The sequence below is a fragment of the Eretmochelys imbricata genome, chromosome 1 (genome assembly GCF_965152235.1).
Source record: "Eretmochelys imbricata isolate rEreImb1 chromosome 1, rEreImb1.hap1, whole genome shotgun sequence".
Lineage (NCBI taxonomy): Eukaryota > Metazoa > Chordata > Testudines > Cheloniidae > Eretmochelys > Eretmochelys imbricata.
The window spans coordinates 294,168,332-294,183,398 of record NC_135572.1 but is presented as its reverse complement, the minus strand read 5'-3'; the positions used below and the strand labels follow the sequence as shown (position 1 = coordinate 294,183,398).

The 15,067-nt window shown below is 42.5% G+C and overlaps 1 protein-coding gene across 2 annotated transcripts in view; it reads left to right on the top strand.

Moving 5' to 3' along the window:
* Positions 1 to 15,067, top strand: part of RAB3IP (RAB3A interacting protein) — a 60,138-nt gene that overhangs the window by 28,331 nt on the left and 16,740 nt on the right. For both annotated transcript variants that reach the window (XM_077832907.1, XM_077832914.1), the window contains 3 exons: positions 2,338 to 2,415; positions 2,821 to 3,024; positions 6,532 to 6,660. In XM_077832907.1, the coding sequence (XP_077689033.1) occupies positions 2,338 to 2,415; positions 2,821 to 3,024; positions 6,532 to 6,660 (411 nt within the window). The remainder of the gene's footprint in view (positions 1 to 2,337; positions 2,416 to 2,820; positions 3,025 to 6,531; positions 6,661 to 15,067) is intronic.

The window sequence follows — 15,067 nt, the reverse complement described above, 5'->3', positions numbered from 1 at the left end:
CACCTGACCAAAATGACCAATGAGGAGACAAGATACTTTCAAAAGCTGGGAGGAAGGAGAGAAACAAAGGGTCTGTGTCTGTCTGTATGCTGGGTCTTGGCCCGGGATAGACCAGGAATGGAGTCTTAAAACTTTTAGTAAGTAATCTAGCTAGGTATGTGTTAGATTATGATTTCTTTAAATGGCTGAGAAAAGAATTGTGCTGAATAGAATAACTATTTCTGTCTGTGTATCTTTTTTGTAACTTAAGGTTTTGCCTAGAGGGGTTCTCTATGTTTTTGAATCTAATTACCCTGTAAGATATCTACCATCCTGATTTTACAGGGGGGATTTCTTTATTTCTATTTACTTCTATTTTTTATTAAAAGTCTTCTTGTAAAAAACTGAATGCTTTTTCATTGTTCTCAGATCCAAGGGTTTGGGTCTGTGGTTACCTATGCAAATTGGTGAGGCTTTTTATCCAACATTTCCCAGGAAAGGGGGGGTGCAAGTGTTGGGAGGATTGTTCATTGTTCTTAAGATCCAAGGGTCTGGGTCTGTAGTCACCTAGGCAAATTGGTGAGGCTTTTTACCAAACCTTGTCCAGGAAGTGGGGTGCAGGGTTTTGGGAAGTATTTTGGGGGGAAAGACGCGTCCAAACAGCTCTTCCCCAGTAACCAGTATTAGTTTGGTGGTGGTAGCGGCCAGTCCAAGGACAACGGGTGGAATATTTTGTATCTTGGGGAAGTTTTGACCTAAGCTGGTAAAGATAAGCTTAGGAGGTTTTTCATGCAGGTCCCCACCTCTTTACCCTAGAGTTCAGAGTGGGGGAGGAACCTTGACACCCAGTCTAACTCTTATTGACTTCTGTAAAATTGTAGGAAATGGCACTAAGATTCAACCCAGAGATTTAGTCTGGGTTACCCCGACAGCTCTATCTTCTCCCTGCAGGACTGGGTGGGATCTGACTGGTCCTCCAAATGGCTGCCAGTTTTGTAACCCTGACAGAATTCACTACTGATTGGCTTGCCACCTTGTCTGGGAATGTTTCCATATCTACTCAGAGCAAGTAGAAACAGCAGCAGTAATAACAGCAATGAGTGTGTTTGGCTGAACACCGTGATGTAAGAAAAAGAAATAGGGGTTACACTAGCATATCCCAGTGCAGGATCCAGGATTTATTTTGTATAGTTGTGTGTGTGTGTTTTACATCCCAAATACTTAAATTGTAATAATATGACACACTTTTTGTTTTGTGAGATGCATCCCTGCTTGGAAACTGCATGTTCAATGTTAAATGTACCTGTACAGATTGTATAAATGTGTGTGTTCTTATTCCTGCATGTATCTGTTGTGATTTAAGGTAATTTTATAAACCCATAATCTAGAGCTCTCATGTAAGCCAAGGGGAGCGAAGTCATTCCTGCTTTAATGATTTATTATTTTTTCTTTTATTTATATAGCATCCAAAAATATGCTAGGCGCTCTACAGATATAAGCTAGGCCCGTGTCCCAAATATTTTATAGTCTAAATCCATTGTGTTGACTTTCCTTGGCACCAGCCAGTCACAGCATTTACCCATGTGCAATAAGTTGTTGAATCAAGGCTTAAATACACATGACATATACAGACAAAATGATTTTTTTTTTAAATAAAAAAAATCTTAACCCCTTAGCTCTCTTCTATTTCCCTTTATTAGCTGAATCTTGCTTCCTTATCTGGATTGTTTTTAACACGTTACTATTTACATTTTTTAAATGTAATTTATTAATCTCTAGCCTGATATATTTGTTTGGTTTTTACGTTGCCCGTTTTCCTGTTGAATTTATTTTTACTGTTAAGTATTAGACTTCATATATTCATTCAACGAGCCGCCTTCATGCACAAATTAAGATTATTGAGGTTGGCTCTGCTGGCAACAGGAGAGCAGAAGCAGGCTCCTTTGAGTATGAATGTGTGTCTATGTTGCTTCTCTTGCTGCTGGTCCTCTTTCTCAAGAGAGGAGTGGGGTCTTCAGTTGGCAGCCACCAGAGCTTGATTGGAGTTTGGAGGTCCTGCCAGGCATGGTGCTTAGGGGTTGGCTGCAAAGGATTTCAGTTGCCCAGTGTCTGTGATCAGGGCCTGCTGATCCCCTTTGTTTTGCCATTGCAAAAGTAATAGGTTTATAGATATTTTGAGTTAATAACTATTTTATTTAAATTCCAAGAGACATCACAAATCTTACTCTTTTTATATGTAATCTTCATGAAGAAATGGGTGGTTATGTCATTTATTTTTAAAAGTTTTTTTTCCCTGGATTTTGTAGGGTGGCTATTTTATGGGAAACATGCACACTACAAAAACATTTTGTTTTATAGGAAGCACACAAAATGGTGAGAGAAGCTAATGTCAAACAAGCTACTGCAGAAAAACAATTAAAAGAAGCACAGGGAAAGGTGAGTTTTTTTCAAACTTATTTTCTGTGCATTTTATTAGTGTTTAAATCCAGAATTGTTCGTGGGTAAAAAATTTAAAAAGGATCCTCACTTGTGTAAATCTGTGCTAATAATTACTGAATTGTTCTGTGCCATCTACATATACAGTCTGTAAACGCTTTTGGGTTTGGCATTGGATTTTTCCAGCACAATGTTGAAAGTTGGCAGTGGACACAGCAAAACAGCAGTGCTACTGCATACTGTGCTCTGAAGGTGTACATGTTGCTGTTCTTTATGCAAATCAAGACAATTACATTCACTATCCATATTTGAAAAGTATCTAACAGTATTGCCAATTGGCATTTATATCCTGCCATAATGTGTGCCTAGGTTGCAAGTGCTTAATTGTATTTTCTCATTTTCAAGATTGATGTCCTTCAGGCTGAAGTAGCAGCTTTGAAAACACTAGTACTGTCCACTTCACCAACATCACCAACTAAGGAGCTTCAGTCTAGTGGAAAAGCTCCATTTAAAAAAGGACATGCAAGAAACAAAAGTACAAGTAGTGCTATGTGTGGCAGTCATCAAGACCTCACCACAGTGCAGCCCATTGTGAAAGACTGCAAAGAGGTAACAGTTCAAAGATTGTGTTCTTTTTGGCTAGTGGGATGGTCATTAATGTTTCCTGAATTAAAAAAGCAATTTTATTTTCATTCCCTATAAAATTGTGTATGGTTATGCATGTGTCTGTAAAATCTTTGTGTACCACTGATTGCTTTCAGAGATTTTTTCTGTTAACTTCTGTTTCATCTTGGAGTTCCATATCAATAACTGGTGAGTTTCTGAATCTTCCTGTTTACCTTTAAATGCTTTCTTCGGGGGAGAAGATTCTAAATATTTGAAATATTATAAGATAGTTACCTCTAACATTTTCTGCAAGAGTTTTTTATACTGTCAGCTTTTTTGTTATACATTTGGAAAATGTATGAGACTTGGTTAATTTCAGGCCTTTCTGCACTATTGGGCATAGAACTGGGAAGAATCAGACTAACACATGGTAAAGTCAAACTATAACTCTGAAATCTAGTTAATCTAAAATAAAAAAAAAAAGTTGTTTCCTACACTTGCTTCTTAGTCTACTTGCCAATTTTAATTGTTTTGCAACTAAATTAAAAATGTTTTTCTTTCTCTTGTTGCTGTTCAAGGGAAACAAACACAAAGGAAACTGACTGTATAGAGGAAATCAGGAAACTAATTATATACAAAATGATGTTATTGCACCAGTATTTTTTTAAAGGGCTGTAATATAATTCTCTAATCTTTCATATATTAGTAATTTTAGGTGCTGTTTGTAAAGATGGAAAAATATTCAGACAGAAGAGTAATTTATAATGATTGTATCCCTTTTAAAATTTTGTTCCATTATAATTCACTGCTGATTTGATGAGGGAAAGAGTGGGGATAGAAGAGAGATACACATTCAGTACCTAGAAAGGAAATGAATAAGGCACTCAAAGTACGAAGCAGAAAGCCAAATAAAAAGAGCTTTTCAAGTCAGCTTGGTTTCTTTTAAATATTGGATGAAGAGGGAAACTCAGCAAAATACTAAAAATAAATGCAATGTAAATAATGACTGTTAGATTTCCAAAATGTTCAGTAAACACATACAAAAATTATGCTTTTTTTAAAAAAAGTTTTTCACCCCTGTGGGTGACTCTTTAAGGTATTGATAAACCATTCATTTTCTCATGCCTCAGAATTTTGATTGAGGCTTTTGATTGAGGCTACGGGGAATGTTCCTTTACGGAACAGAATACATTTATTGTGTTTCATTTGCACAATGAGATTGGTGGCTTAGCAACAAAGGCATTTACAATCTGGTTTAACTGAGACAGCTGACTTTGATTATACCTAGGTGAAAGTCAAGTGGATCTAATAGAAAATAAATTGGCCTGCCTAAATTCTGTGTTTTTTTTAAAACTAATTATAGGAAAATGGTAAAATGCTAAAGATCAGGGAAAACTCTGAAAATGGATAGACTAGAATAGTATACAGGAGGTTAATATACATAAACTAATCTTTTGAGTTTAGTCAATTAGGATTGTTCTAGTGTGAATTATTTTCCCTCTGCAGTGCCTCATTTACATAGAATATTTTAAAATGATTTTTAAATGGTAATTTAAACCTTATATTCTTTCTAACAAGCATACCATAAAATAAGCATAATTAAATTCTCAGTTGGGTGTGTCTGCTTGTCGAACGTTACTTTCCTCTAGAACACCCACCCCATTCATAGTTTCTGAACTCTTGCTCACTCCATCTCACTAAAACAACAGCTTCTTCTCTTTCACAGTCCTTAATCATGAGGTGGCCCAGAAAATCCATCAATGGGCTTCTCTTCCTTTTTCTCTATTTCGAACTTTTCCTGTTTTCAGTTCTCCAAGTTTGTCAGTGAGTTTCTGTTTTCTTCTCAGTCCATAACTGTCCTCTGCCATCCTCTAGGTGGCCACATCTTCCCCATCTCTTATTTATTTAAATGGCATTCACCCTTCCTCACCTCACAATCCTCGACCCTCTTCAGCTTTCATGCTATTGACCTATATATCCAACTCTTTCCTTCCTGCTTCCCTCACACATACCTCCTCATTTGACCTTTGACTGTGGATTAATTTACAGACAAAACCAAGACCATTCCCTGAACCTTCATTTATATTATGACAGTAGTGTGCAAGGGCCCTATGGAGGTAGGCACTACACCAACTATAGGAAGACATGGTTCTGGCCCCAAAGAGTTTACACTCACTCGTGTCATCATATTAGATTGTAACAAACAGTAGGAAGGAAAGGAGATGAGGGTAATGGTAATAAGGTCACAAAGTTAATTTGGCTAGTTAGTGACATCTTCATAACTTCAAATCTAAAAGGTTTTTTTATTTTCAAATATAAGTAAGTAGATGGACATCATCGGTCCTCATTGGAACTCTGTGTAGCTATTTTAATTTCATTTTTCTGTAGGCAGGTGTGGATCTTGAAGGGGTTGTGAGGAGACGGTAGTAGCCTTATGAATCAGTTCAGGGAGGGTATTCTGTGTGTTAAGGAAGACAGGTTTGTAGGGCAAAAGGACAAGTGGGTGATCCATCCTCAACATCCCATTTATTTGTTTCGCTTCTGCTTCTGTCTCCTTTAGTGCTGCTGCCTGTGCATAAAATACCATTCCAATCCCACTTCATCAAGACACTATCTTTCTCATTCAGAGCTCTCATAAGCTCCATCAGTTCCATCAAGAAGTGAATTAATAATAAAAACTACGCCAACTCCCACCCTTTCCCCAAAACCCCACCAATTATTTCCCCTTCATGCTTTCCCAATGTACCTTTCCAGCACCCCCCCCCCCCCCCCCCGAACATGATCTCATGTGGTTTGGCTTCATGTTCCAATAAATGCTATGTGGTACCTGTGAAATTATAGCATGAGATAGGCTTAGCAAAGTGGGAGAATGAAGTTTTTGGACTTTGAGGGACCTCAAATGAAGAATAACAGCGAGTTTAAAATGATGGGCTCGATTCTACTCTTACATTAAATTCTGTAGACATACAAAGGTATTTGTTTATTTACTTTGCTTTTAAATATAATATTAACAGATCACTTAGATTTGGTCACCTTACCAAACTTTTCAAATTCAGAAAATAAGCAGTGGACAGACTGAAAGGATGTAACAGATGCACAGATGTAAAAGAATTAGTGACTTCTTCCAGTTAAACAGTTTCTCTTGTATTGCCAAGGGTATCCTGACTTCAAGACTTCAATGACTTGCCAGTTTCCTCTCTTGTCTCATTTTTTAATATTTCAGTGCCCTAATACTGCAATAAGTTCAAGATACATGAAACAACACAACTTAAATTGCTTATTTTTGTATACTTAGGCAAAGCAGAGATTTTAAAAAGAAGTGTGGTTAATGTGCAGCTGCTGGAGCTATAGAATAATGTGGAATAGTGGTATTGGTTCTAATGCTTGTTGATTGAAATGCAGGTGGTATTAACTGTTCAGTTTTAGCAGAACTGCTGTAATCCATAACATTTGTCACTAGAATATAACTTCTTTTTGTTTAAAAAGTATCTTTCTGGGTTTGTTTGTTAGGCTGACTTATCTCTGTATAATGAATTCAGATCCTGGAAGGATGAGCCGACGATGGACAGAACATGCCCTTTCTTAGATAAAATCTATCAGGAAGATATCTTCCCATGTTTAACCTTCTCAAAAAGTGAGGTAATGTATTTATTCTGTCTAAATGTTGATGCTGTCTTTATATAATGTACATAGGTACTCATGGAACAGTTGTTTCCACATGTTTTACTCAGTACCTGAAGGCTGTAAATTATTTCTTCACATAGTTACATAATATTTAGCTATTTGCCTCATTATAAAAAAAATTGCACTAGTCAAAGTGAAGGGCTGAAGCCTAACTTAAAGTGGTAAGATGTTGTACAGCAGTGGTCACCAGCCCGTAGATTGCAATCTACTGGTCGATCCTGGAGCCTCTGACAGTCAATCACAATCTCCAGCCGCTCAAAGTTCAACTCCCTCCTCAGGCCCTACACCACCAGCACTCCCAGCTATCTTGGAGACACCACTGACTTCCTGAGGAAACTACAATCCATCAGTGATCTTCCTGAAAACACCATCCTGGCCACTATGGATGTAGAAGCCCTCTACACCAATGTTCCACACAAAGATGGACTACAAGCCATCAGGAACAGTATCCCCAGTAATGTCACGGCAAACCTGGTGACTGAACTTTGTGACTTTGTCCTCACCCATAACTAATTTCACATTTAGGGACAATGTATACTTTCAGATCAGCGGCACTGCTATGGGTACTCATGTGGCCCCACAGTATGCCAACATTTTTATGGCTGACTTAGAACAACGCTTCCTTAGCTCTCATCCCCTAATACCCCTACTCTATTTGCGCTACATTGATGACATCATTTTCATCTGGACCCATGGAAAAGAAGCCCTTGAAGAATTCCACCATGATTTCAACAATTTCCATCCCACCATCAACCTCAGCCTGGACCAGTCTACAGCAAAGATCCACTTCCTGGACACTACAGTGCTAATAAGCGATGGTCACATAAACGCCACCTTATATCGGAAACCTACTGACCGCTATGCCTACCTACATGCCTCCAGCTTTCATCCAGACCACACCACACGATCCATTGTCTACAGCCAAGCTCTACGATACAACCGCATTTGCTCCAACCCCTCTGTCAAGGTTCCTCCCCCACTCTGAACTCTAGGGTACAGATGTGGGGACCTGCATGAAAAACCTCCTAAGCTTATCTTTACCAGCTTAGGTCAAAACTTCCCCAAGGTACAAAGTATTCCACCCGTGGTCCTTGGAATGGCCGCTCCCACCACCAAACTAATACTGGTTACTGGGGAAGAGCTGTTTGGACGCGTCTTTCCCCCCAAAATACTTCCCAAAACCCTGCACCCCACTTCCTGGACAAGGTTTGGTAAAAAGCCTCACCAATTTGCCTAGGTGACTACAGACCCAGACCCTTGGATCTTAAGAACAATGAACAATCCTCCCAACACTTGCACCCCCCCTTTCCTGGGAAATGTTGGATAAAAAGCCTCACCAATTTGCATAGGTAACCACAGACCCAAACCCTTGGATCTGAGAACAATGAAAAAGCATTCAGTTTTTTACAAGAAGACTTTTAATAAAAAATAGAAGTAAATAGAAATAAAGAAATCCCCCCTGTAAAATCAGGATGGTAGATATCTTACAGGGTAATTAGATTAAAAAACATAGAGAACCCCTCTAGGCAAAACCTTAAGTTACAAAAAAGATACACAGACAGAAATAGTTATTCTATTCAGCACAATTTCTTTTCTCAGATTTTAAAGAAATCATAATCTAACACATACCTAGCTAGATTACTTACTAAAAGTTCTAAGACTCCATTCCTGGTCTATCCCTGGCCAAGACCAGCATACAGACAGACACAGACCCTTTGTTTCTCTCCTTCCTCCCAGCTTTTGAAAGTATCTTGTCTCCTCATTGGTCATTTTGGTCAGGTGCCAGCGAGGTTACCTTTAGCTTCTTAACCCTTTACAGGTGAGAGGAGCTTTCCCCTGGCCAGGAGGGATTTCAAAGGGGTTTACCCTTCCCTTTATATTTATGACACGCCCCCCAAATCTTAGCTAGGGTGAAACACTGGCTGGGATTTCTTCCTGGAGCTCTAGGAAAAACAGAGTTAATAAGACACATGCATCTCTAAATATACTACCAAGTACATAAAGACTAACAATATTTTCCACATCTCAAGGACGATTTTAACCAGTTGATTCTGGGAAACTTTCACGGGAGAGTGCATCCGCCACTTTGTTAGAAGCTCCTGAGATGTGTTGGATGTCGAAATCAAAATCTTGGAGAGCTAAACTCCACCGAAGAAGTTTTTTGTTAGTTTCTTTGACGGTGTGAAGCCACTTCAGTGCAGCATGGTCGGTTTGCAGGTGGAAACGCCGTCCCCAAACATATGGGCGTAGCTTTTCCAGAGCGTAGACAATGGCATAACATTCTTTTTCAGTGACTGACCAGTTGCTTTCCCTCTCAGACAGTTTTTTGTTGAGAAACACTACAGGGTGGAATTCTTGATCAGGTCCTTTCTGCATTAAAACTGCTCCCACACCACGCTCGGATGCATCTGTGGTTACTAGGAACGGTTTGTCAAAGTCTGGGGCCCTTAGTACAGGGTCAGACATGAGTGTCGCTTTAAGCTTGTTAAAGGCCTTCTGACACTTTCCGGTCCACTGAACAGCATTTGGCTGTTTCTTTTTGGTTAGGTCTGTCAGTGGGGCAGCGATTTGGCTGTAGTGCGGTACAAATCGTCTGTAATAACCAGCCAAGCCTAAGAAGGATTGAACCTGTTTCTTTGACTTTGGGACAGGCCACTTTTGGATAGCATCCACTTTGGCCTGTAGGGGGCTGATAGTTCCTTGACCCACCTGGTGTCCAAGGTAAGTCACTCTGTTTAGGCCTATTTGACACTTCTTAGCCTTAACAGTTAGTCCTGCCTCCCTTATGCGCTCAAGGACTTTTTGTAGATGTTCCAGGTGGTCTGCCCAGGAATCCGAAAATATGGCCACGTCGTCAAGGTAGGTGACTGCAGATACTCCCAATCCTGCTAGGAGACCATCTACAAGTCTTTGGAAAGTGGCGGGTGCATTTCGCAGCCCGAAAGGGAGTACATTAAATTCATACAGCCCGAGATGTGTGATGAAGGCTGACCTTTCCTTGGCAGATTCATCTAGCGGTACCTGCCAGTACCCCTTGGTTAAGTCCAAGGTAGAGATGAACTGGGCCCGTCCCAGTTTCTCTAATAGTTCATCTGTGCGTGGCATTGGATAGTTGTCTGGGCGAGTTACAGCATTTAGCTTACGGTAGTCCACGCAAAAACGTATTTCCCCATCTGGTTTGGGAACTAGAACCACTGGAGATGCCCATGCACTTTCAGAGGGGCGGATTACACCCATCTGTAACATATCCTGGATCTCCCGTTCTATAGCAGTTTTAGCTTGAGGAGACACCCGGTAAGGTTGGACCCTAATTGGGTGAGCATTACCTGTGTCAATGGAGTGGTATGCCCGTTCAGTCAGTCCTGGGGTGGCTGAGAACGTTGGCGCATAGCTAGTGCACAGCTCCTGGATCTGCTGTCGCTGCATACTCCCAAGGGTCATGGAGAGGTTCACCTCTTCCACACCACCAGCACATTTCCCTTCGTAGTAGACACCTTCAGGCCACTCAGCATCATCTTCTCCCTGGGCTGTAAACTGACAAACCTTTAATTCTCTGGAATAAAAGGGCTTTAGAGAATTAATATGGTACACCTTAGGCTTCTGGTTGGAGGTGGGGAATGCTATGAGATAATTAACAGCTCCCAGGCGCTCCTGGACCGTGAATGGCCCTTCCCACGATGCTTCCATTTTATGGGCCTGGAGCGCCCTTAAGACCATGACCTGGTCTCCTACTTTGAAGGAACGCTCTCTGGCATGTTTATCATACCAGGCTTTTTGCTCTTTTTGAGCATCCTGTAAGTTTTCTCTAGCAAGGGCTAAAGAGGTTCGGAGGGTGTTTTGTAGGTTGCTTACAAAGTTCAGAATGTTAGTTCCTGGAGAAGGTGTAAATCCCTCCCATTGCTGCTTCACCAACTGCAATGGCCCCTTAACCTCACGGCCATATACAAGTTCAAATGGGGAAAACCCTAAACTGGGATGTGGTACAGCTCTGTAGGCAAAGAGCAACTGCTGCAACACTAGGTCCCAATCATTGGAGTGCTCATTTACAAATTTACATATCATGGCCCCCAAAGTTCCATTAAACTTCTCCACCATGCCATTTGTTTGATGGTGGTAAGGAGTGGCAACCAAGTGATTTACCCCATGAGCTTCCCAAAGGTTTTTCATAGTTCCTGCCAGGAAATTAGTCCCTGCATCTGTGAGGATGTCGGAGGGCCAACCTACCCTGGCAAAAATGTCTGCTAGTGCCTGGCACACACTTTTAGCCCTGGTGTTGCTTAGAGCTACTGCTTCCGGCCATCGGGTGGCAAAATCCATGAAAGTCAGTATGTACTGCTTTCCTCTGGGTGTCTTTTTCGGAAAAGGACCCAGAATATCCACAGCTACTCGTTGAAATGGAACTTCAATGATGGGGAGTGGCTGGAGAGGGGCTTTGACCTGGTCTTGGGGTTTTCCCACTCTTTGGCACACCTCACAAGACTGGACATAGGTAGAAACATCCTTGCCCATTCCCTCCCAGTGGAATGATCCCCCCAAACGGTCTTTGGTCCTGTTCACCCCAGCATGGCCACTAGGGTGATCATGGGCTAAGCTCAAGAGCTTGGCCCGGTATTTAGTTGGAACTACCAACTGTCTCTGAGGATGCCAGTCTTCCTGGTGTCCACCAGAAAGAGTTTCCTTGTATAACAGTCCTCTTTCTACAACAAACCTGGATCGATTAGAAGAGCTGAGAGGCGGTGGGTTGCTCCGTGCCGCCGTCCAAGCTCTCTGGAGGCTTTCGTCTGCTTCCTGTTCGGTCTGGAACTGTGCCCTTGATGCTGGGGACATCAGTTCCTCATTGGATTGTGGACCTAGGCTTGGTCCTTCTGGAAGCGATATAGGGGATGGAGCTGTTTCTGTTGACTGTGTACCGCTCTCCGCTGGTGCGCTATGTTGGTATTCAGGCTCCGGCTGAGCCTCTTGTGTTGGGTTATCGGCTGCTGCCAGTTCAGGGTCGGTGGGGCCCTCTGGTGTTGAGGTTGCAAGTACTGGATTCAGTGCTGACACTGGGTCTGGTGTTGGTTGTTTGGCTGGTTCCGGTTCTGGGACTGGTTCCGTCTGGGTCTCTGGGACTGGATCCACTACTGCTGTTGCAGACATTGGCCTGGGGTCCGGGTCCATCACCTCTGACCGGGTCCTGATAGAAGTTTCCGGAACAGAGCTAGGCCTCACGGCTTGTTTAGCCTGGCTGCGGGTGACCGTTCCCACCCTCTTGGCCTGCTTCACATGATTGGCCAAGTCTTCCCCCAACAGCATGGGGATGGGATAATCATCATAGACTGCAAAAGTCCATGTTCCTGACCAGCCCTTGTACTGGACAGGCAACTTGGCTGTAGGCAAATTGAAAGAGTTGGACTTGAAGGGTTGAATCGTCACTTGGATCTCTGGGTTGATTAAATTGGGGTCCACCAAGGAAGCATGGATAGCTGACACTTGTGCTCCGGTGTCCCTCCATGCGGTGACCTTCTTCCCGCCCACACTCACAGTTTCCCTCCGCTCCAAGGGTATCTGGGAAGTATCTGGGCCTGTGGACCTCTGGTGTGATTCCGGTGCAATGAACTGTAATCTGTTGGGGTTCTTGGGGCAGTTGGCCTTTACATGCCCCAGCTCGTTACATTTAAAACATCGTCCAGCTGACGGGTCACTGGGGCGAGGAGGGTTGCTGGAGAACGGGGTGGTGGGACGATAAGGGGTCTGGAGGGTTCTTTGGGAGGTAGGTGGGGCCTTGGGCGGCCCCCGGTAATAGGGTGTGGTCTGGGGTGGTCCCTTCTGGTCTCCGCTCCAACTGCGACCAGTTTTCTTCTTCTCTGCCACCTCCACCCATCTGGCTCCAATCTCTCCTGCCTCGATTACAGTTTTGGGTTTCCCATCTAGGATGTATCTTTCTATTTCCTCGGGAACACCCTCTAAGAATTGTTCCATTTGCATTAGGAAGGGCAAATTTTCTGGAGATTCAACACTTGCTCCTGATATCCAGGCATCCCAATGTTACACAATGTGGTAGGCATGTCGGGTAAATGACATGTCTGGTTTCCACCTTAGGGCTCTGAACCTCCGACGAGACTGCTCGGGTGTTATCCCCATTCTGACTCTCGCCTTGGATTTAAACAGTTCATACTTGTTCATGTGTTCTTTAGGCATTTCAGCTGCCACCTCAGCTAAGGGTCCACTGAGCTGCGGCCTCAGCTCTACCATGTATTGGTCAGTAGAGATGTTGTACCCAAGGCAGGCCCTTTCGAAGTTTTCTAAGAAGGCCTCAGTATCATCACCTGCCTTGTAGGTGGGGAACTTTCTGGGATGAGAAGTGGTACCTGGAGAAGGATTGCTAGGGTTTGTTGGTATATTCTGCTGGGCCTTTATCCTCTCCACCTCCTCCACATGCTTCCTCTCTTTTTCCTTCTCCTCCTCCACATGCTTCCTCTCTTTTTCCTTCTCCTCCTCCACGTGCTTCCTTGCCTCCATTTCCCTCTTGTGGGCAGCCTCCTGTACCTCCTTCTCCAGCCGCATGAGTTCTATCTGTCTTTCATGTTCCCTTTGTTTTTCCTCAGCCTGAAATTTGGCTAATTCCAGCTGTAGTCGAGCTGAGGATTTGGTCATTCTAACCTCTCTGTTTTTAACTAACTTTACACCCGAGGTTTAGAAATAAACAAACAAAACTTGGCTGTAAAATTTTGCTGTGCTGGAATAGAATACCTATTCTCTGATAGTGATTGTCAGCCTACAGAAAAAGACAATTCCCTTGTCTCTGCTCTGGGCCCAAATTAAAGCAAAAAACCTCCAACTACTTGGAAACCTGCTTACCCAGCCCAAAGAAAAAGCAAATGGGTAGAACACACACCCCCTATTTACTTTTAGGAAGAAAAGAAAAAAAAACCTCTGGGTTGGAAGACTGTGAATTTCCCTGCAGGAGTTAAGTACCCTGCCTCCAGGCAAAGAAAACCTGCAATTCACAAGATAATCCCCTTTTGTCTCTGCTTGGCCACAAAGCAGAGAAAAAACAATCTGCTTTCAGTTTCAACTGCTTTCTGGACTTCCTTTCCAAAGGAAAAAATAATTTCTTTTTAAAATCTGTATTTCTAGTTCAAAAAATCTCAACTGGATCTCAAAATGATTTCAGGTTAATCTCACCACTATGCCACCAAGTCAAGGTTCCTCCCCCACTCTGAACTCTAGGGTACAGATGTGGGGACCTGCATGAAAAACCTCCTAAGCTTATCTTTACCAGCTTAGGTCAAAACTTCCCCAAGGTACAAAGTATTCCACCCGTGGTCCTTGGAATGGCCGCTACCACCACCAAACTAATACTGGTTACTGGGGAAGAGCTGTTTGGACGCGTCTTTCCCCCCAAAATACTTCCCAAAACCCTGCACCCCACTTCCTGGACAAGGTTTGGTAAAAAGCCTCACCAATTTGCCTAGGTGACTACAGACCCAGACCCTTGGATCTTAAGAACAATGAACAATCCTCCCAACACTTGCACCCCCCCTTTCCTGGGAAATGTTGGATAAAAAGCCTCACCAATTTGCATAGGTAACCACAGACCCAAACCCTTGGATCTGAGAACAATGAAAAAGCATTCAGTTTTTTACAAGAAAACTTTTAATAGAAAATAGAAGTAAATAGAAATAAAGAAATCCCCCCTGTAAAATCAGGATGGTAGATATCTTACAGGGTAATTAGATTAAAAAACATAGAGAACCCCTCTAGGCAAAACCTTAAGTTACAAAAAAGATACACAGACAGAAATAGTTATTCTATTCAGCACAATTTCTTTTCTCAGATTTTAAAGAAATCATAATCTAACACATACCTAGCTAGATTACTTACTAAAAGTTCTAAGACTCCATTCCTGGTCTATCCCTGGCCAAGACCAGCATACAGACAGACACAGACCCTTTGTTTCTCTCCTTCCTCCCAGCTTTTGAAAGTATCTTGTCTCCTCATTGGTCATTTTGGTCAGGTGCCAGGGAGGTTACCTTTAGCTTCTTAACCCTTTACAGGTGAGAGGAGCTTTCCCCTGGCCAGGAGGGATTTCAAAGGGGTTTACCCTTCCCTTTATATTTATGACACCCTCAGACAAACACCTACAAGATCTCTATCAAGCGTTCTTACAACTACAATACCCACCTGCTGAAGTGAAGAAACAGATTGACAGAGCCAGAAGAGTACCCAGAAGTTACCTACTGCAGGACAGGCCCAACAAAGAAAATAACAGAACGCCACTAGCCATCACCTTCAGCCCCCAACTAAAACTTCTCCAGTGCATCATCAAGGATCTACAACCTATCCTGAAGGACGACCCATCACTCTCACAGATCTTGGG